Source organism: Anopheles merus, unplaced genomic scaffold (genome assembly GCF_017562075.2).
Source record: "Anopheles merus strain MAF unplaced genomic scaffold, AmerM5.1 LNR4000877, whole genome shotgun sequence".
Lineage (NCBI taxonomy): Eukaryota > Metazoa > Arthropoda > Insecta > Diptera > Culicidae > Anopheles > Anopheles merus.
In genome coordinates, this window is record NW_024428457.1 from 1 (window position 1) to 23,930 (window position 23,930).

Below are 23,930 nucleotides of genomic sequence, written 5' to 3' on the forward strand. Positions count from 1 at the left end.
CTACGAGCCGCATGGACAATTTACGTGGGATTTGGAACTCATACTCACATGATTTCAAATTTCGTGCATAAACAAATCATCAAATCTTTTGTTAATATATCTCATTTTTTTTCGATAAAATCAATAGACACACAAAAATGCACATATTAACAAAGAAGTCCTGTTCTATTTGCTAAGCTTTGTATGCGGAAACCAATGGTTACGGTTTCTAAAATGACGTAAAGTCCCTCAACTATGGCGACCCCCCAAAGGCCCTAATCCACCATCTGATATTTTTAATCCACCTTGGCTGTCACCCAAAAATTCATCCTACAGAATTTCGGTTGCCAAATAGCATATGAAGCTTGAAGGATCTTCGCTTTAGGGAAACATTCATCTTGAAGAGAAATAAATGTATGGAATATTACGGACCGTCAAAATGTTCGTCTTAAGGAAATAGTTTTTTTTAGAGACTACATCGAAATGAGTTTTTTAACTGTATTCCCTAAATAAGAATCTAGTAAAGGATGATCACGTTAGTTTCTTGCAGTTCTATGGATGCCAGAACTTTTACTAGTTAACATCCATACTATGGCAATCTCTTTTGACTATAGAAATGCAACGTCAACTACGTTTTGGAAACGGTGAAAACGGTGGAGGATGTTACCTTTGAAGATGTAATCTCTTTCTAATCTGAGACCTCCACAAATTGGAAACCACCAAGGTGGAATGTATAATGAGGTGTAGTTATAGCGCGTTTGGCGATCCCCCCCCCCCCCCCCCTGGGCACCGATTTTGACAGGTGATTTTCCACTTGTATATGTATTGATGGATTGTTTACGTTTTGCATGGTCAATATTTGTTGGAGATCAATTTGGGTGAATATTTTAGTTTATTAGAACACAGCCCGTGATTTAAAATGGAAATTTTCCTTCGAGAACTTGAAGCGTTCGCCAAACGCGGAAAACTAACTGTCAGTTTTCTTCGTCGATTCTTCTTCCACCTAGCTGTCAAAACGGGCTTATAACTTGACCTGATATCTTTACCCTACCACCGAAATCGTTAATAGATGTGTTGTGGGCAGCCGTGCCGACCCCTGGACTTGCCGTGGCAGTTGCGCTGCCACCGGTCAACGTCCAGGAGGACGACAGTGTGTCACACACACTGTCGCACACACTAAGCAGCGCAAGGCTTAGTGTGTGCCGAGCGCACAGTTAGAGTGTGTTAGCGAGCCGATCGAGCAGGAGCTCTCGGCAGGGGCGCTCGGTGCGGCTGGTGCGCGGCCACCGTACTATTATATTTTAAAGTGTATTGGTTGTTTCGTTATGTTTTATTTATTATGTACGTTATAAGTGTTTTAATAAAAGTAAAAGTGCAAAACACAACAGTGGCGACGAGGATGGGATCCTCCTGCGTAAGGGGGATCCCAACAAGAACCCGCGGACGCCATCGCGATCGGGCCCATCTCGTTTTTGCGGCATCATCGCAGCGGCCATCGCGTTGGCACCGGTTCCCTGTGCTTTTGGGATACCGCGGAACATCGGGCCGCCGCCACCGCCGCCAACACCGAGGCCCCGGCTGCCGTCCCATCATTGGCGACCACATGGGCAGCCGAGCACACACTCTCGGCGACAAGGAAGGTCGTCGGGCTGCAGCCCCAGCAACGCCAGCAGCACCAGAGGTGAGGCACCTTTCCGCCTTGCTGCTGGAACATCGGATGGGCGTCACATTCGCCCATGCTGCAGCCCCAGCTTCATCGGGCGAGGACGCATTCCGCCCAGCTGCAGCAGCAGCAGTGCAAGGATCCATCGGCGACGAGCAATACCGCCCCGGCTCGAGCTCAGCACATCATCGGCGAGGCAGCAATTCCGCCGCGGCTCGAGCCCTGCCTCTCACCACGGCGACGTACCATTCCGCCTCGGCAGCACAACAAGGATCGGCAACGCACAAGTTGCATCGGCTGCAACACAGCAGCACACATCGGCGCGAACGCTTTCACCCTGGCTGTAGTTGAACAGGCGTCGCCAATTGCGCCTCGGCTACAGCCACAGTGTCCAGAGGGAACGAGGTAGCATGCCGTCCCGGCTGCAGTCGAACGGGCGTCACCAAATTGCGCTGCGACTGCAGCCACAGCATAAAAGAAGGGCGATGAGCCAACGCATCGTAGGAGGGCGAGGAACAATGCCGCCCGAGTATTTTCATCTCTACCGCCCGTCATCGGACAAAAAAATCCATCGCTGCTGCCCTGGGGCAAGGATCATCATCATCATCGTCATCATCGCGGCATCATCATCATCATCGTTATCATCATCGTCATCATCATCGCCGTTACACCATCGCCGCCGTCCCAGGGAGCGGCACAGCAGCAGCATCACCGCCGCGTCATCGCCATCGCGGTGTGGCCCGAGAGCAGCAGCCAGCGCTGCTCAGCGCACCAACATCGGGGTCCCCACATCTTGGCAGCATCGGTCGGAAGGGTTCACCACGCCGGTATTCCCTTAGTGGAATACCCCGCGTCGGTTCGAGCCCTTCGGTATTAAAAGGGGGAGATGTTGTGGGCAGCCGTGCCGACCCCTGGACTTGCCGTGGCAGTTGCGCTGCCACCGGTCAACGTCCAGGAGGACGACAGTGTGTCACACACACTGTCGCACACACTAAGCAGCGCAAGGCTTAGTGTGTGCCGAGCGCACAGTTAGAGTGTGTTAGCGAGCCGATCGAGCAGGAGCTCTCGGCAGGGGCGCTCGGTGCGGCTGGTGCGCGGCCACCGTACTATTATATTTTAAAGTGTATTGGTTGTTTCGTTTATGTTTTATTTATTATGTACGTTATAAGTGTTTTAATAAAAGTAAAAGTGCAAAACACAACAGATGTCTATTAGCCAGCCCAATAGACAAAGACTGTCTGTCTGTTAGGCATCTATTAGGTACACGAATGGAAGTAATTATTAGACAGTAAATATCAAAACCACCAGCAGAAAAAAATTGTAAGGTTCTACGTCGTCACATTTGTAGCGCTTTGCGGATATGTTTGATGTGAACAACTTTTTTCGTGTTTATTCCAGATCATTGTTGTGTGTGTAGAAGCGTTTCGAACTCAGTCCAGTGATGATGAAAACTTGTACATCTGCAATGAGGGATAAACAGAATTATTCACATTGGAACGCTAAAAACAGATAAAATGCTTCAGGTTTATGCTTGTGATAGTTGTGATACAAATGTTTTTATACAAAAAAGTTGTTTGTGTTGTGAAGGCTCATTGAATATGCCATTAATAATCAGATCTGCTATTGTTTTCTTAAACAATATTCATGTGTTACTGTGTGTTTAGCAGAGTCTTTGAATAATTGGCGTAATATTCCGCTTCCTTCTTAAATGTTACTCTTCATCAAATTAGACAATTTCATCCATGTAGATGGGCAATCTTTCTAACAAAATTAAAGACGGCTTAAAGACTGAATTTAGACACTTGTTGGGATATATCATCTAATAACACCTGTTAGACAATTATGAGACAGGTTTGTGACAGTAAGTCTAATAAGGCTTATTAGACACTTGTTAGGCGACTATTAGACAAGAAGTCTAATAAATCTTATTAGACATCAAAAAGACAACAATTCGACGAGTCGTCTAGTCACACATAAGCTGTCAATTAATAGACAGTTATTGGGATCCGTTGCCTTTTTATTTCGATTTTGGCCGGTAGGGTACGGTCCTTGAAAACCACTCATATTTGAACAGTTTTTGACAGTCCCTTCATCTTCAGTACATTATTGCCCCTTTAATTTGGAAAACCTCTGAAATCTCTCTTATTTGAGTATGTTGCCATGGTTGATGAATGATGTATGCTTTAATCTGTAATCGTGTTGAACTTGAAGAACTTTTTATAAACGTTCAACCTCTCTCATTGGAAAACCCTCCTAGTTTGACAGTCCCATCGGCAGTTGACTATATATATTAGGCCCGATTATTAAACACAAATTGTAAAGACAAGTTGTCAAAATCGGAAGATTTGTATTATGACATCCGTTTGTGTTGTGTGTTGGAAAAAAAATTTGACGAAACACAAACTCACAAGCATACTACCAAGATACGTATTATGAAACACAACGGAAATCCATAATTGTCAAACTGCTTTCCGTCAGCTTTTTGTCACGAAAAGGCGCCAATCTCAGATTGTTTGACCGACAAAACACAACAACAGAGTTTTTGCTGTTGCTTTCACGACAAAAAATAAGTATTTTATTTCAGAAATAATCAATTTTATCATTTTAAAATAAATATGTGTACTGCCATATCCATCAAATGGCGATAAGCTGGAGATACTGGTAACGTGATGCTGTTTTGGGTTAAGAAGCTGCTGTTATTTCCTTCCTCTGTTGTTCTTCGATGGTAGTCGAAAGATGAAGGGCTCACGCACCTGGTGTGTGTTCAACAGCATTGGATTCCAGCAACTTCTTCAGTGAGTGGCTGCTTCAACAACCAACAGCATACGCACATGAAATTATCACATCTAATACTGCATACACTTTTAGTAATAACAAATACTCGGAGGGCTCGATCTCCGCCAGAATGTTAAGGAAAATTTCCTTCGACGCACGAATTTTTTTCTTAAATGTGAAATTAACAACCACGAAATGAAACATGTATAACACGGTTTGCACAAATGATCCGTATGCTTAACTCACGCTTGGTTATAAAGCTGTAACGGGTCGAAAACACTTCGAAGCAGTCGGCGCTGTTTTGCCAGATCTACCGTTGTTTCTTCTTCACTGCCGCTATCGTCACTTACGAAGTGGGATAAAATCATTTCGATGTTTTAAACAAGGATTGTTAGCTTGATAAACGATCGTGTCTTAAATAAACTTGTTTACGTTTTTTTGTTTTGATTTTGAACATTTTGACACATCGACACAGCTTTAACGAAAGAAAAAATTTAACGAAACTTGTCTGTCACAAGAACGGTTTCAAAATGCATACCTATTTTCCGTTTGTCTTGACGCACTTGTCTTGTGTCATTTCCGTTTGTGTTTAATAATCGGGCCTATTATGTTATATTATACACGTATACATGTATACAGATATATACATACAGTTCCATTATTACTTCCATATGATTTAGCTATGCTACGGTGCTTCCAGTCCAGCTCTATCCGATCGAAGTCGATTTCCAACGCTCTTCAGAACACATCCATCTGCTACTGTACATAATCCCACTAGAATTAAGCTGATGCAGAAGTTTGGTTGGTCTAGAGTTGCCATCTTACAACAAGCAGAGGAAGTGTTTATATCGGTAGGATACTGCATTTAAGCCATCGATATGCGATCATCTGATTCCTTTAACCAATTCTACTTAAAGACAGTGGAAGATTTAGAAACAAGATGTAAAGACGCTGGCATCGAAATAGTAACAAGACAATCATTCCTTTCTGATCCTACGGATGCAGTACGGAACTTACGACGGCAGGATGCTCGTATTATAGTGGGATTGTTTTATGTGGTTGCTGCACGTCGTGTACTATGTGAGATGTATAAACAACAGTTATACGGGAGAGCATACGTATGGTTTTTCATTGGTTAGTAATTTGTCTTTTTAATGTGTAGATTTTTATGTCACCTTCTTTTTATATGACTATCCTAACGATCCTTTAAGGGTGGTACGAGGATAACTGGTACGAGGTGAACCTGAAAAATGAAAACATTTCATGCACTAAAGAACAAATGAAAATTGCTGCCGAAGGCCATTTGACCACTGAAGCACTTATGTGGAACCAGAACAATCAAAAAACAATCTCAGGAATGTCATCCGAAGATTTTCGGTATGTTGACAATATACCCAAAACATTTAATAATAGTAAGATGGACACACTAAATTTGACATAATTTAGGAAACGTTTGAATGCTGCATTAATTGATGAGGGATATGACATCAACCATAACCGGTACCCAGAGGGATATCAAGAAGCTCCACTCGCCTACGATGCAGTATGGAGTGTGGCCCTTGCATTCAACAAGACAATGCAAAGGCTTACCGAGCAAAACTCGGGAAAAAATCTTAAAGATTTTACATATACCGATAAGGAAATAGCGAACGCTATTTATGCCGCCATGAATTCCACACAATTTCTAGGCGTTTCAGTAAGTGGAACATTACACACAGCATATAACTACCGATTAGATTTACTTTTATTCAATATCTTATTTTCCTCAACAGGGCGTGGTTGCTTTCAGCTCTCAAGGCGATCGAATCGCATTAACTCAGATTGAACAAATGATTGATGGACAATATTACAAGTTGGGTTACTACGATACACAGGCTGATAATCTCACCTGGTTTGACAAGGAAAAATGGGATGGAGAAAAGGTTAGCTGTTAATATTTGTCGTTATTTATTCTTATTTAATGCGCAAATGAAAAAATAATTCGTACAATTCTTGCCACTTGTAGGTTCCACAGGATCGAACGATTGTACGAAGGGTGTTAAGAACAGTTTCATTGCCACTGTTTATCTGTATGAGTACAATATCGAGTTTTGGCATATTAGTCGCGGTAACTCTAATTGTGTTCAACATTTGGCACAGACATCGAAGGTAACTGTTATAGCTTTAACATTCTTTTATTAACACAGACACATCGTGCTTAACATCGTGCTTTAATTTAATTCATTGACTGATTGATTTTAAACCATTATCGTGCTAATAGTAAAGGCTGTCTTAAATGTCTGTCAGCTGACCACCGGCGTTGTTTGCAGTTTTTCGTAGTTAATTCCCATTAATTTAAGCCAGATCCATTTTTTACATCGGAATCTATTGTTGAGGTGGTTCCGATCAACGTATAATCTACCGTATTTTATAACACTAAAATACTATCAAAATTCAATAGATGAATGCTTTTTAGTTGGAATGTTTTTACATGATGCTTATAGTGGGCAGATGCCGGTTCAATTATAAAGCATAACCGTAGCAATAGACGATGCGCAATCTCAGATTGCGCATATATTTATCTGTCAAACGGGTCGGTTTGATATATTTATCTGTCAAAAAAAAATTATATATCTCGGACATATAATCTTGAAAATTTATGCGCAATCTTGGCGCAATCTGAAATTGTATGGAAATGACGTTTATAGCTCAGAGTTGGCTACGCGAAATGACATATATTTTGATAAAACGAATATATGCGCAATCTGAGATTGCGCATCGTGTGTTAATACGGTAAGCCTTGTTTCCACGGAACGATTGCTGCTTGAAAACTCCTGTCAAAATCACCGTTGTCCATGGCAACCGATATGAACGTCCATGTCCAGATCTATACGGAAATAATGTTACCGTTAGGTCCGTGTCTGTGCTCCATCGGATGCGATTTTATCGGAAGGCCTGTCAAAATTTTATATGGGATTTGACAGATCACGTCGGACGTGCGATTTCGTCGTACGACGGAATCAAAAAATTTTGATTTCGTCGGACGCCGCATCCGATTTTATCTGTCAAACTAAATGTGTGGTGTTTAGTAGGAACAATCTCAACTTAATTTTTCATAATCGTTATATTATTAAAATCATCCAAATAATCGCAATATTATACGAAAAAGCGTTTGACAGCACGTGCGATAAAATCGCATGCGATGGAGCACAGACACGGGCCTTAGGCCAGACGAGGTGAAATCTACAGTGGAGCGCCGTTTATCCGGGTACCTTTTATCCGACTGTCCGTTTATTCGTGCTGTTTAGAAATGATAGTTCAATACAAAGTTGACATTGCGTTATGAGGAGGATATTTGCAAAAACTGTTGTCAGAGCACATTGTCAGGACAAAAAACACTATAACTCATGGCTAAAACATGAAATTAATAGAAATTAAGCTATTTTTTATCAAGAAATTGAATTGTTTAAAACTAATCAGGAGTTAGTGATAAAATATATTATTTGACTCATTATCCGTGTTATTCGCATATCCGGGCAAGGTCATGTCCCGATGAGCCCGGATAAACGGCGCTCCACTGTACAGCGAAATCAAGGTGTATGGTTATTAGGAGGCGAAGTGCTTCAAAGCAAATTGACATTTCACGACTTGATATAACAATACTGGGGGCTCCGGTATTAAAATCGGGAAAGGCTGGAGAGGTGTATAAAAAATTTAATGCGATTTGACATTACAATTCTCAATCATGGCGCCCGCCAAACACGCTAATAATTAACATGATTTTTATACCAAAGCCGGAACAGTTATGTCAAGGTGAGAAATGTCATTTTGTCACTTGACGTAAGGTCCCCAGGATTCAAACTTTGTTTACATTTATTAAATTTGTTCATATAATTTATCCATCCCATTTTTTTGATTAAATATTCTTTAAAAATATATTTCGGACTTTGCGAGTTCTCATTTAACATTAAAACATCGATTAAAGTGTGTTGTTTTGTGTTATTCGGTGAATTTATTCTATAATTTATTGTGTTTTCGACATTTTTGATGATAAAAACTAAGAAATCATTATTTTTTCAATTTTCAGATTAATTCCTCATTATCTACTAGGAGCATGGACAATTTACGCGAGATTAGAACTCTTACTCACATGATTTTAAATTTTGTGTATAAACAAATCATCAAATCTTTTGTTAATATATCTCATTTTTTCTATAAAATCAATAGACACACAAAAATGCACATAATAATAATGAAATCTGTTCTATTTGCCAAGATTTGTGTGCGTAAACCAATGGTTAACGGTTTTAAAATGACGTAAAGTCCCTCAACTATGGCGACCCCCCAAAGGCCCTTATCCACCACCTGATATTTTTAATCCACCTTGATTCCCCTCAACCCTTTAGCTTTACCTGTCAAATATTTTGCTTGTCAAATAGTTCATTTCGCTGTATATTTCGCCTCGTCTGGCCTCTCGGTTAAATTTGGGTTTGAAAAATTGGCCAACTATAAACACACACATTCTACCAATACGCAAAACTCGTCCCTCATTACATTCTATAGTTGGCAGGCAATCAAAGATTTTAAACAATGCACTTTATTATTGATGATAGCTGTTTTTCGCATGACCAAGTCATACTTCATTTATTTCACAAAATATTTGCTAAACTACACCAAATCAACTTGCAGGGTTATTCAATCGTCACATCCAGTTTGCAATACTATCATGCTGTTTGGTGTTATTATATGCCTCGTTTCTGTCATTTTGCTTGGTATTGATGGACAATTTATAACCGCTGAAAATTATCCTAAGGTAGAGTTGTACTTTCAGGATGCTTTAAAAAGAGAGCAATTAAAACAATTTATTTTTTTCCTTTTTTTTTGGAAACAGGTATGCCAAGCACGAGCATGGATTCTCTCTACTGGTTTTACCTTAGCGTATGGAGCAATGTTTAGCAAAGTTTGGCGTGTTCATCGCTTTACAACGAAAACTAAAACAGACCCTAAGGTTCGGTGATTAGTAATTGAGAATGAAACTGAAGAGGAATAATATGATTTCCTACTCTACCTTGTAGAAAAAAGTAGAGCCGTGGAAACTTTATACTATGGTATCGGGACTTTTGGCAGTGGACTTGGTGATACTACTCACCTGGCAAATGCAGGATCCTCTTCAAAGACGACTGGAAACATTTCCACTGGAAGATCCGATTTCATCTAATGATGACGTTAAAATACGACCGGAGCTGGAACACTGCGAGAGTCATAATAATTCAGTCTGGTTAGGTAAGAACATACAATTCATCTTAATAGAAACATAAACTCATATTACAGTGGGAAATCCTCATATTACAGTAGTTGACCGCTAACTGGATGTGTTTTACTGGATTTTTTTTAACTGGATGTGTTAAGTTAGCGAACTGGATTGTTTCTCAGTTGAAAAACACTTAAATGTCAAAATATGTAACATCCGCAATCTTACTAAGAGAAATTCATAGTAAATGTTTGACGTTTAACGTAAAAGTCGCATTCGCATATCGCTCAGTATATTTTCTTGGAAATCACGCTGTTTATCACACAATTTTCCGGTTTTTGTATAATCACAGTATTTTAGAACACCGTTCCATTATCGTTCAATAGTGCGTTTATCTCTGCTGACCAACAATTCGCGTAAATTTCGTTTTTCGGATTGCATCTGAGTTTGCGCGTCCTGACCGCCATCACTCTTGTTGCTGCAACGAAAACCTCCACCGTTCCCGTAGAATGGCCCGTATTTGCAACGCCTGCACTATGGAAATTGCGGAGGCATCTATCAGCTGCTGCCTGTGCGGTTCCCGCTGATCTGATCCTGCGCATTTCGGAATATAAACAATTACACTGATGCTGTATTGGCTGCAACAACGTATTTATGAATCCGCGCATCAAGTTCGTAAAAGACGCAGCCATGCATTCTGGCTTCAAGGCGGCAATAACAACAGTCGCCGAAAGCATCAAGACCGTTATGGAGCCATTGACTAATGAAATTAAAACTGAGTTTGCACGGATGAGCCAGCTCGATGTTAAAACTCCAGGAAGCAGCCACCCCCCGCTAAAATTCGTCGCATAAATCGGTCAAAACGTTTGTTTTCGGATGTCGCTACTGACAACCGTACGTTGTTTACATTTGGCGCCAGACCCATCAACACCCAAAACAATAACAACCAGAACCAACATAATAAGCCGATTGATCATATGTATCCCAGAAATCGAGCACCACCCATGATCACTGGTACAAACAAAGATACAACAACATTTTCGATCAAAATATTCCCCGCTCAGTCTACGGTGCAAAAGTGTGCATTGTATGTTTCCCGGCTCGCTCCGGATACATCCAGTGACCAAATAGTGCAAATGGTCAAACAAGCTTTGTCCATTGAGGATGTCACTGCATATTGCCTTAAACGACAAGGCACAAACACAGCAACACTCTCATTTATATCCTTTAAGGTGTTAGTGCCTCTTACTCAACGTGAAAGGGCTCTTTCCCCCGATACTTGGCCGCTTGGTCTATCGGTGCGTGAATTTGTTGACTACCGAGCTCAACAGCCAGGTGCAAATTTTTGTCTACCGCCAATGAGACTTTCAACACCTAAAACCCTATCTACAGCGCAGGATATACGATCACCACAGCTGTTGTATCACACAATTTTTTCAGCACACACTTCACGCACTTCATCCACACCGCAAACCCACTAATTATAAACACCGATAATCAATTCACGCGCATCACGCTACTTAACGATCGTGAACCCAACACTACGCAACATTAGCAACACTATTGCTACAGTACGGATCCTACACTCACACAAACGCACGACGGTCATGTCATTCCTGCCTCCTCAAACAATACTGATGATTTGTTATTTTTATATCAAAATATAAGAGGACTAAAAACTCAGCCGGTCTCGTGGTACAGTCGTCAACTCGTACGACTTAACAACATGTCCGTCATGGATTCAAGCCCCAAATAGACCGTACCGCCATACGTAAGACTGACTATCCTTCTATGGGTGGGGGGAGGGGGGGGGGGTAATCCAAAAATCATTGAAAGCCAACCCCATAAGTGGTACGGGCAGGCCTTGACCGACAACGGTTGTTGAGCCAAAATGAAAAAGAAGAAGAAAAACTAAATGTCATGAGGTTTCTACTACTCATTACAACGTCATTATCTTCACTGAAACATGGTTAGACTCCTCTATTAACTCTTCACAGTTATTTCCAGACCATTATATAATCTTCAGAAAGGACCGTAATGACAGAAATAGTAAGAAAACCAAAGGTTGTGGGGTTCTCATAGCTATCGCCTCACATTTGCAAGTACTCTTATGTTCTACATCAGATACTGTCGAGCAACTATAGTTAAAGATTTACAGCTTTAAAAAACGTATTTTATCGGCGCAATGTATGTTCCTCCTGACATGGCAAATAACACGTCGGTTATTCACACAATCTGTTCAACTATTGAAGACGTAGCGTGTAAAGCTAACGAAATGTGTTTGTTATTCGGGGACTTCAATTTGTCAAACATGAATTGGATATCTGATGATCGAGGATCACGGACAACTGTCGCCATCTTCTTGATTGTATGAATAGCAACGGATTGTACCAGATTACCAAAATTCATAATGCATCGAATAACTACCTCGATTTGATCTTAGTATGCGACGATATCCTGCAACAATGCTCTTCACCGGCAATAACACCCTACCCCATAGTTGCTATTGATTGCCATCATCCGCCTATACAGCTGTGCCTGCCGAACGGCTTAGCCAAAGCAGAACATCATGAGTTCCCTACAACATCACATCAAGAATCAGGCATGCTCGACTACAGTCGCACTAATGTTTTGATTCTAAATGATCTACTGCAATCCTCTGACTGGTCATTTCTTGATGGAAATCCGGACGTAAATCATGCGGTCGATATGTTCAATCGGAAATGTACGGAACATTTATCTGCCTGTTGACCTATAAAACGTCCACGCCAAGGTTCACCGTGGTCCACTGAAATAAATCTTTTTCTATCGGTTTTACCAAACACAACAACACAACACAACAATCGAGATTGCGGTTCATCCGTGCACACAATGTATATAGAAGCTATAATAGACAACTTCACTATCGTTTTTTGATTCGTATACAGTCCAGCTTAAGAAGAAAACCGAAAAAAATTTGGAGGTATGTCGACACAAGACGGAAAAACAGCTCCTTGCCAGCTATAGTTTCCTTCAATGGAACAACTTCGTGTACCAAAGAGGAAACCTTCAATTTATTTGCCGATCGTTTCATGAGTTCGTTAACCACTGAAGCTCCGGGCTTCTCATTGGATGCTGCTCTCAACAACGTGCCCTCCGACGCTGTCGATGTTGATGTGCGTGACATAAACATCTCCAGAGATTCAGTGCTAAAGGCGCTCTAGCAGGTCAAACCATCCTACAATCCTGGACCTGATGATATTCAACCGCAGTTCTTGCCAAATGCAGCGAAGTTTTGGCCGGACCTCTGGCTCGTATCTTCACACTCTCGCTCAATCAGCGTATGTTTCCAACAGCATGGAAATCGTCCTACATGTTTCCTGTGCATAAAAAGGGGGATAAGAGCTTAGTGGAAAACTACCGTGGCATTACTACTTTGCCTGCAGGTGCTAAGGTTTTTGAAGTCGTCGTCCAGAACTCGCTCTTGAACTGTTGCCGCTCGCTGATATCAACACGCCAACACGGGTTCTTCCCTCGCCGCAGTGTGACCACCAATTTGATGGAGTTTGTATCTCACTGCCATGCTGCACTCGCTTCGGGAGCCCAGATAGATGTCATCTATACCTTAAGGCCACCTTTGATCGGGTGAATCACCGCTTGCTGTTGGCGAAGCTTGCTCGTCTTGGATTTTCTTCCCCCTTTAGTGGAGTGGTTCGAATCTTACCTCACCAATCGTCGGTATCGCGTCAAAGTTGAATGCATGACATCTAGGGAATTCATGAGTTGGTCAGGCGTGTCACAGGGTATTAACCAATGTGAGTGTATATATCAGGTGGGCTTATAGTGTTCTTTCTCACCTATACATCAACACACAATTAAGCAGTTTGTTTCATAACAAAATCTAGTATGCCTTGAAGTTTAAACGGTATCGCGCAGATATGGTATGTGGTTTTACTCCATGGTGGCATATAGAGGAGATGTCTTCTTAGCGTTTGGCATTTTGCCATTTTGAGATTCAGATTGACAACAGCGTTTCATCAACTTTCGGTCATCGGAGTAGGTTGGTAGCTTTTCTACGAGCAATGAGCGGCCTACTAAGGATATTCAAAACATGGTACCAGGAATAAAGCGTTTTCTGAAGCGTTTGGCAGCTATCAGTTGTTATGTTGCGGCTCCGTGTTATGCTGTGTGGAGCCCTGCGGTAAAGCCTTGATGGCCAAATGTTTTGTATGACAACACCTCCTTTCTACCCACTTTGGATTTACTCAGGCATAGCACGAATAAAGAAGCCAAAAAACTTCCGTGACTGCCAGCTCTTGGATTAAACTGATGATCTGAAGATTACTGGATTACAACAACACATTTCCCTAGCAAAATCTGATATGTAGAAAACAATTATTGAATCCGTTCAGTCAGCAAGCATGGAGCAATGTACCAACCGAACCAATACCATACTTAAAGATAGGAACTCATAAGAGTTCCCGTGATAAATTCATTTTTTTTTTCATTCAACAGACCTCCGATTGGTCTTAAATATCGTGTAAAATTGTGAAAATTTGGGATAGACTTTGAAAAAAGTGTATAAAACAATCATCAAAGCACCCAGTTTGTTATGGATCTAACTGTCAAACCAGGTTTTCTTTTTCGACGTCAAACCAGGTTTTTAGACGTCAAATTGCACTGGATAAGCCCACCTGATATATCAACTCATTTTGGTAGTAACCTTGGACATTTTTCGATGGCGTTACTACTGTAGTAAGGGAATCTTAATTTTTATTGTATGCGGACGATCTTATCGCTAGGCCACATGAAGTGAAATATACAGCGAAATGAACTATTTGACAGCCGAAATATCTGACAGATAAAGCATCACAGCAACCAGCTGATGTGCAATGTAAACAAATATCATACACAAAATCGTATTTAAATCCATTAAATAACTTCAAAATCGAGTACTTCGTCAATTTTGAGTCAACAGTTCATAATTTCTTCCAATTAGGGAATGTTTTGCTTAAGAAGATATTATTTTTAATAGAATTTCGAAAGCGGATGTTGTGTCGCCACCAACCCTTTAGCCGAACCTGTCAGATATTTCACCTGTCAAATAGTTCATTTCGCTGTATATTTCACCTCATGTAGCCGCGCGGATAGACTTTTTCTTCCTATGAGGTGTTTTGGTAATTGTCTTGTCCTGCAAGCATCTTTTTCCGACTGGTGTCTGCACAACGACTTACAAATTTCTATTGATAAATGTTCCTCCATGCATTTCCTGTACAAAATTACAACGACACAGTGCAGTAAAAGACTTAGGAGTTACTCTTGACCGTAAACTTGACTTTAATGTGCACCATAATGAAATTATTGATAGAGCGAACAAAATGCTAGGATTTATACGCAGGCAGTCGAGAGAATTCTCCGACCCACATTGTCTTGTCGCACTCTACAAATCACTAGCCAGATCCATCTTAAAATACTCCTCAGTAGCTTGGTGCCCATCGTCGTAATTATGGTCAAATAAGATTGAGTCAGTGCAGAAAAAATTCACCCGTTTGGTCTTACGGTTCACACCCTGGCGTAACGTGGCAGCGAGACCTAGTTATCATGCCCGCTGTTTAATTTTTGGACTCGAGTCTCTCGCTACTCGTCGCGAAACGGCGGGTTCATGAAAAAATCATCCTAGGAGAGATGACCGGACCTTTTAGCTAGAGTTAATTTCCACGTACCTGCTCATATTTAAAGAAACTATAGGCTACTAACAGTTGACCAAACTAGACGTGCATATAGCGGTAATGAGCTTTTGACTGCGATGGCTATCAGATTTAATGCATACTATGACTTATTTGACTGGAATTCCCTGTGTTAACCTGTATTTCTTGCTGTGATACTCTTTGGTATTTATTTTGTGCTGATGTTACATTGTACCGTGATGGTTTATGTTATTATAAGATTAGTTTATAAGATCAGTGATACGGCCAATGATGGCCAATCCCTTAACAAATACAAATAAACAAACAAACATAGTTTTGTAACTTTTCACGGAATGATTGTTTCATGACGAATTTTACCCATGAAACATTTGAAACATTTTTCAACAGCCGTCATTATTTGTAGCAGCTGGGCTGTTAAAACAATCTCTTGCGTTTGTTGAATAATGCCGTTCACATTAGAAACTCACCCAGAAAACAGTGTAAATAAATGTTTACAGATTTTAGTTTCATTCCTCCGTCAACTCTATGATTCGGGTATTTAATGAAGCATGTCATATTTTCGATTTTGGAGCCACATTACAATCCTTTACAAAAAGACTTCGAAACGAGTTACTAACAAGTTATTAGATCTATCTATTTAATTAAAACTTCGATTAGACTTAATAACATTCACAGGGATCACCGTTATCAGTTAAACGAGAAATTAAAAAAAATACAATTACAATTGCACAAGAGAAACCTATTATTTGGCTAATTATACATTTGCAATTTATAATACTTATCCGGCACTACAACCGCTTTGCGGTCTTGGCCTGCCTCAGGAGTGTCCGAAACCGCTCACGGTCTCGCGCCCATTATAATACAATTTTAAATTGAGAATATTAAAGAAAGGATTTTTTTTTTCAGGGGTTATATATGGATTCAAAGGATTAATACTGGTATTTGGACTATTCTTGGCATATGAAACACGTTCCATTAAAGTGAAGCAGATAAACGATTCTCGCTACGTAGGAATGAGCATTTACAACGTTGTAGTACTATGTCTGATAACTGCCCCTGTTGCCATGGTGATAGCTTCACAACAAGATGCTTCCTTTGCGTTTGTTGCATTGGCTGTCATATTTTGCTGTTTTCTCAGCATGTTACTCATATTCGTTCCGAAGGTATACAGTGTATAAAAAGCAATACGCACCAACATATCATTCACATGAATTTTACTTGTTCATTCAATGCAGGTGATAGAAGTATTGCGACATCCAAAGGATAAGGTCGAATCCAAATTCAGCAATGATACTGGAATTTCAAAGGAAGATGAGGAACGATACCAAAAATTAATTTCCGAAAATGATGATTTACAGAAATTGATCGCTCAAGTAAGTAGTGTTAATAAATGGAGTACAGTCAATATTCAATAGTTAAACTTTTATTAGATAGCATGCTTTTTGGTTTAATTGATATTTGAGTGACAGTTTAATTAGAAAACTTGCGTTTGCATCACGATCGATAAATTACTACAGGTCGGTCCCCGTCCTGTGCAAAGTGGGCATAATATACAGGTGCACTTATCCCGAACGATTTGACCGCCGTGCGGTAGAAAAATGAATACAAAGTGACAGGAGGGAATTCGATCTTTTGCCGATGTATGCGTGTGAATTCCAATGGCTGTTGTGGTTGATGTCTCGTAGTATGGGTGAAAAAATACGTATCATAATCGAATCCACTCCTCCGGCCAAACCTATAAACCCACCTGATCCCTTTACCCACTTTGGTCCAGTGTACTTTGATAAATCTTCATTTGACAGGTAGGGAAAAGTTTTTTGTGAGAAAACAGGTATCTATTGTACAAATTTAATGCAAAATGCATTAAGAACATTAAGGAAATTCAAAATAAGGATAAAATATTTGAAAGAATTAAAATATTTGCAAAAACACGCGGAGCTATCAAATTTAGAGGAATCGCGTACTGCGAATTCGCTTATATCGAGTATCGCGTACTGCGGATAATTGCTGTATTTATGGATGTGTATTCATGGGTTCGCATATTCCAAACAAACAAGATACCCGTCAAGGGTTCAAGTCCGGAATCGACCGTGCCTCCATACCTAGTCCGTTTCTTATACGGACTATTCTGTTATGGTTAAAAAATATGTCACTGAAAGACAATCGCACTAGTGGTAGAGGCAAGACTTGGCCAGCAACAGTAATTGTGCCAAAGAAGAAGAGGAAGGAGAAGAAGAAACGATTGTTGAATGAAATGTTGAACAAAGTTGTAACCGTTACGTAGCCACTTGTCTGTAGCCTATGTGCCCACTTTCTTCATCCGGCGTTACAACTACTGCGCGGTCTTGGCCTGTTACAAGAGTGTCCAAAACTAACAGAAACCATCCGCCATACATCTCCAATAACTTCTACCAGCATTCTGGAGTCATTCGTATCGACCCGAAAGGTTCAGTAGGTACAATAAAGTATAAAAAGCGCTTCTGAGGTCGGGTGGAGCCAAAATATGTTCCACGCCCAACCGGAACTCGCTGCACCAGCAGACCGATGTCATTTATGCTTCATTGCACCGACTGTCCCGTACCACGGGTCCAACTTGTTTTCGTTTCCGACATTACGCTCAAACTGAATCCCTGGGTTGGAATTGATTCCGATAGACTCGCATCTGACTCCGGGGTGCGTCGTGAAATGAATCGTTTGACTCAGTACTAGTCCACAGTACTCATACACAGTAGGCCCATAACACATTTTTATAGCTGCGGTAGTGAAAGTCCTCGTTGATACTTACTAACTTCATTCTCTGGTGCTACTTCAGGTTTACGGTCTTGGCCTGCCTCAGCAGTGTCCGAAACCGCTCACGGTCTCGCGCCTTCGTCTGCCAGTCCGTTGTCCCAGCTTTAGTGGCAGACGTCTCCACGCTATTTTACCTCTACAATTTAGGTCTACCACGCCTCCTCTGTCCTTGTGAATGGCCAAGCAAGGCGAGCTGGGTCGTCTGTTTCTATGCGTGCAACATGACCAGCCCACGCGAGCCTGGCGAGCTTGACACGCTGCACGACAGTGAGGTCGCGATACATCTCGTATAGCTCGTCGTCATAACGACTCCACCATTGTCCTTCCACACATACGGGGCCAAGAATCCTTCCAAGCATCATCCTCTCAAGCGCGGCCAGAATGGTTTCATCAGATTTGAACAGTGCCCGTAACTCAAAAACGTATGGGAGTACCGGTACTATATAGGTACTATATGTGTGCGTACAGACGCCGTCCACAGGCCTGCCCACGCTCGAATGCAGAGCCGATTGCATACGATTCTATCTTCACCATTAACATGAGAGGGACAGGGCTTATACCACGATCGTACACGAAAGGTACGCATGCTTTACCCATCAGGAAAAGGCCCTGAGAGTTTTCCATCCACCTGGCAAGTGACGTTGATCATAGTCATTCTTACTAGCCTTATCAGTTTGGCCAGGATTCCAAAAGAGCTCATAGCGTCGTATAGTTTTACCCTGGCTATGCTATCATATGCAACTTTGAAGTCAATTAAGAGATGGTATGTTATCTGTATGCCGTTTGAAATGTTGATCAAAGTCCATAAATTGCAACAAATTACGCCGTTTAGTGTTTTTGTTGGACAAATCGTCATTCATACGAGGTGCTGATCAAAATTTCCCCCCTCTTCCAATCTCTATCCTTCATTGGGTTAAAGCAGCGGTCGGCAAAGTCCGGCCCGCGGGCCAAATGCGGCCCGCCGCAACATTCAATCCGGCCTGCGAAAGGTTTTGACTGATTTTGAAAGATAGGAAGAAACTATTCGTATACAAATTACTGAATATCTTTTAGAATAACATTTTATACCATCGTACTCTTTCAACTTTAATTAAAGTACTTTGGAATGACGGCTCGATCTCCCGGCCCAGATAACTTAGTAATGTAGCCACTTGTACTTTTGTCTTCATTTTTCTTTTGAAACCTCAAAAAATGAACCAGGGCTCTCTTGCGATGTTTTGATTGTTGCCTAATAGTACCAAGATGTTGGTGACCAAAACGCAGACACGTTCTTGTGCGACGACAGACTTGTGTACGCAGACTACGGGGCGTCATTCGTTGATCGCGCACGCTTCTACGTTGGTTAGTTCACTTTTGGTCATCATGGTAAGAGTTCGACTCATAGAGGTGTCAAGGTGAGGTGACTGATAGAGGTTTTCAGTTGTCTCATGGGATGCTACTATTCAAAGTGCAATTAACGTTTTGTTAGAGCGGGTGAAGATAATCCCATGATAAACCTATGAATTTGTCAATTTTGTTAATGCAACCGTTATGTAATTTTAACATTGTTTCAACACGACAATAAGACTTTCGTAATGAAGGAAATCGCACACGAAATTTAATATTGATGAGACATACTACAGCCTGGTTACAATAAATTTACTTAAAGTTTTGCATGCGACTTGCATTTGATAGGAGATCATTAGACTTTCACCAACGCAAAACATGCAATACAAAATTTAAAATGTAGTGAAACAGTTCCATACATTTTCATGCGATAATTTTTCTATTTTGTTTTATTTGTTTTTCTTAATTTGACACAAATCAGTTGGTTTCCCTTTAAACTATTTTAGGGATATTTTCGATCGTATTTGAAAGCAAAAACAAATAATTAAAAATCCCTGTTGTGTTGTGAGAGAACGATGATTCCACACTGTTGCTGTTTAGAGGTACAACAATTATCAAAGTGCTTTTTCATAAGGAATCAGATATCAATTGATCTGACATGGCATTAATTATCCATAAAGCATTTTTAAAATTACTGAATCTATTTTTACTGCGATAATATTTCAGCCGTTCAAACTTTTGTATCATCCCCGGAATATCTTAAATATTTTTTGCGGCGTGGGAGGACGGGGTCTTCAGGAAGCGATATTGATCCCTTTTTGTTATGTTTTGACTGATCACATTGTTGGCCATCTATTTCCGATTCTCAATGATTAAACATCAGAATTACTTTTTATAGTAGGTATCATTAATTTTGAACCATACTTGGATGATATAATTACAGAAAAACAACAATAATACCTAAAATGTTTCTAAAAGATTAAACTGTAATAATTTAAGCGCAATAATAAAAAACTGCATGGCCCGCGGCACTCGATCATTTACTAAAGTTGGCCCTTTGCCTCAAAAGTTTGCCGACCGCTGGGTTAAAGTATAGCCTCCTCGACCCAAAACACTTTTTGACAGATAAATTATACCAGCCTCTAGCTTCCACCCGCCGCTGCTAGATGCTGTACGCGTTTAAAAAAAATCTACTAGCAAGTACGGACAATGTTCCCCTGGCTTTAAGTGTCTCTATTTTTTCAATATCTGCCGCATGGTGAATCTGGCCGGTATGATTCATCAACAAAACATAGTGAGAAACCATAATTAATACAATTGGCTCTCAACCGTAAAGAGATCGTAACGGTACTTTGTTCATGACCCGTGGAAGGTCAGCTTCCAGTTGCTGGAAACCTGAATTTTTTATAGATTATTGGTTTTTAGAATATTAACCAAATGGGAATTAATAAAAGAGTTTAGGTTTTTTTCTTTATTTTTTTATTTAATGCTTAAATTAGGGTAAATGTACCAGTATTGGGCAGGTTAGTGCAGCAGTTTCACAAAAACTGCTCGTACACTTACAATTTTTATTACTTTTCATGAAAGTGACGTTATTTTGAACGATAAACTATCGTATATGTTGTGCTATTTTTTATTTGCTGTTTCAAAAGCATCTTCTAGTGATATTCATGAAAATGCAACCACTGTTTTTGTTTCTATTTTCGGCAGTTTGGTCCTATTTTCGGCAGGCTGTGCTCCTATTTTTGGCTATTTTCGGAATACGGGTCGGTAAATGTTTTAATTAATGCCAAAAGGTAGACAAAAATGTTTAAAACAGTTTTACACTCTCACTTTCCTAAGATTGATGTTGAAAAGTACTTAAATAAATAATTTTATGTTGCCCATTTTGGGCATTTTGCTTGCAATTTTTACAGTCATTTTGATTTGAGTTACAAACAAAGTAGGCACTGGAGAAATGAGACTGCCTAACGGCTATAGAGTATGGCTGCGACTGGCTCACAAATTATAAGTTTTCTCTCAAGTCATTGGATTATTTATTGTGAAATTGGTGAAATTTGATACAATTAATGTGGTTTTATGTGTCGACATACGCGTTGTAGTGTTCTGATCAAGTTATAAATGAATATTCAGCCAAATCAAAAGTGTGTTATTGTTTCAAGTTTCGGCAGTAGCCCAAAGCATTGATCTATCAAAAATCAACATTTACCATGTACCTTTTTTCGGCATTTAAAGAGAAAAATAACTGTTTTTCGTGATTTTAAAATTCCAAGCGGGCTAGAATAACTGCTGCAGGCCTAGAATCTTTCATAAAAACCACACTTTAATTGTCTAAGTGCTCTGGTTCTCTAATAATGAAACCTGCCGAACTATTGGCTGACAGCAATCTGCCGAAAAATTGTGATCTCTGCACATTTTGTTTGATATTTTGAAAAATATGCAAGGAAATGATGTGATACTTTGTATATGAATAACACATGAGTATATCTCTATTTAAAAAATATGTGTGGAGACTATTTTCAACGCGTTTTTTTATAATTACACGTTTTGAGTTACCTGGCCGAAAACAGGTACACTGCCGAATACTGGTACAGTTACCCTATTTTTTTACGCAATTACAAATAAAAAACGACATAAATAAAAAATGTTTTCAAGTTAACGATAGCTCAATTGTTGTCGATACGGTTAACGATTGTCGCTAGGCTATATTCGATCGTCGAATTAATCTACTCGAAAAAAATGTTCGTATAGTGAAATCTCTCTAAGATTTAGTCTCTTTAAGATGAACTGTTCTTTAAGATAAATATTTTGACGGTCCCGTCATATTCCATACTTTTTGTCTCTTCACTGCTTCTAGACGACCAACTTTTGTACCACGACAAATTTTCTGCGAGCTCTTTGTTCTAAAACAACAAGTTTTAGAGCAAAATCACTGGCAAACGTGATTATCACGTCGGTTTTTCAGTGCTAAAAGGACTTATTTTATCCAGTAGGAACATATAAAGTGCTGTTTTATGCTTGTTAAACTTTTCATTCCTCCAGCAGGACCGCTGGACTCCAGTAGAATAGTAGATATTCGGTGTCACGGAATGACAACAAAGAAAAAGGGGATCAATGTTGTTGAATACAATAGACTGCAATTACAGTCAGAATTCAATAGTTAAACGCTTTTCAGTTGGCATGCTTTTTAGTTGAACGCTTGATAGTTGGCTGACAGTTCAATTAAAAAGCATGCGCTTGTATGGAAAACCCGTTTTATTTTTAATTCACAAAAATCTCATGGCTTGCCGAGAAAATTTTCAGATTTTTTTGTATGGAAAAACGTGCCAACTAAATAGCACATATTCAATAGTTGGCAGGGAATCGAAGTTCATCCAGTGAGTTCAGACTGTAGGGGTAAGCGGGGTAAAATGGGCATGTTAAGCAGTTTACTGAATATTCCTTTGAAACACAATTTTTCTTTCATTATTGTATGCCCTTATTATTTATCTATGAATCAAAATTGCCACATAGAATGAAAACAACTTAAAACATGAAAACTTGTTGTCACCGTGTAAAATTAAAGTTGATGTTTTACGAGAAGCTATTTTGACACGCGGGGTAAAATGGGGATAGCCCTGGGGCAAAATGGGCATATGTAAACAAACTGAGAAACGTCAAAACACTGGGGCAATATGGGCCACAAAAACAGCGCTTAGGTAGTGGTCAATGCTTTTGCGCACGTTTCGTGAAATGTATTTTCGTTCTATCTTTTGTTTTGCTGTTCAGGAAAGCCCTTAAAATTCTTCCAAAAATATGTTATCAAAATTAAAACAGTTTTTACATGTTGAAACAGTTAAAACAGTTTTTACCAAATCGAATATTTTGTCTCTCTGCCTTTCATTATTTTTGAGGCGACAAATACAACATCATAACCTCACCAAGCGCCGTATGTCAAAAGCATCTGCCCATTTTGCCCCAAGCGTAACTGCCCATTTTGCCCCACGTGAAGCATTTTTGTCATTCTATTCTGTCATTTGTCATTTATCATTCTTTCCTTTCTTCTAGAAAAAAACCCTAAATCAAGTCGTCGGTGCATTTTCCACTACCAAAGCGATTGCCATTGTATGGATGTAAACTAAGCAAAAAGCATCCAAGCTACCGCTGGAAAGTAGCGCTGATTAGCCTTTAATAAAATTTTATAATAGAGATTTCATTTAAGACATGCGTCCAATCTGGGTTATAAGTTCTTTTTGCCGTTAACCTTTAAAAGCAGACATCTCAAACATACGGCCCGCGGGCCACATACCGTCCGTGAACCCTTTGAATCCGGCCCGCGAAATACTTTGGCAGTTATTTGAATGAAACTAAAGTAGATTGTAGATTACGAGACAGGCATAATGGGTGTACTAATTGTTATCCACTAATTGTTTAGACACACGCAAGGAAAAATGACTTACGATTGGAAGCTCGGGATATGGAACTGCAAAACCCTCTCATC

General features: G+C 40.1%; 1 protein-coding gene across 1 annotated transcript; it reads left to right on the plus strand.

Annotated features, from left to right (window-relative positions):
* Nucleotides 1-4,919: 4,919 nt before the first annotated feature.
* On the plus strand, nucleotides 4,920-23,651 carry LOC121603136 (gamma-aminobutyric acid type B receptor subunit 1-like). Its single transcript, XM_041931853.1, has 12 exons — nucleotides 4,920-5,268; nucleotides 5,335-5,551; nucleotides 5,629-5,794; nucleotides 5,864-6,113; nucleotides 6,190-6,339; nucleotides 6,423-6,565; nucleotides 9,086-9,209; nucleotides 9,288-9,404; nucleotides 9,472-9,679; nucleotides 16,241-16,497; nucleotides 16,570-16,707; nucleotides 23,498-23,651. Exons 1-12 carry the CDS (start codon nucleotides 5,206-5,208, stop codon nucleotides 23,564-23,566), a joined length of 1,902 nt encoding a protein of 633 aa, XP_041787787.1. The 5' UTR covers nucleotides 4,920-5,205; the 3' UTR covers nucleotides 23,567-23,651.
* Nucleotides 23,652-23,930: the final 279 nt, after the last annotated feature.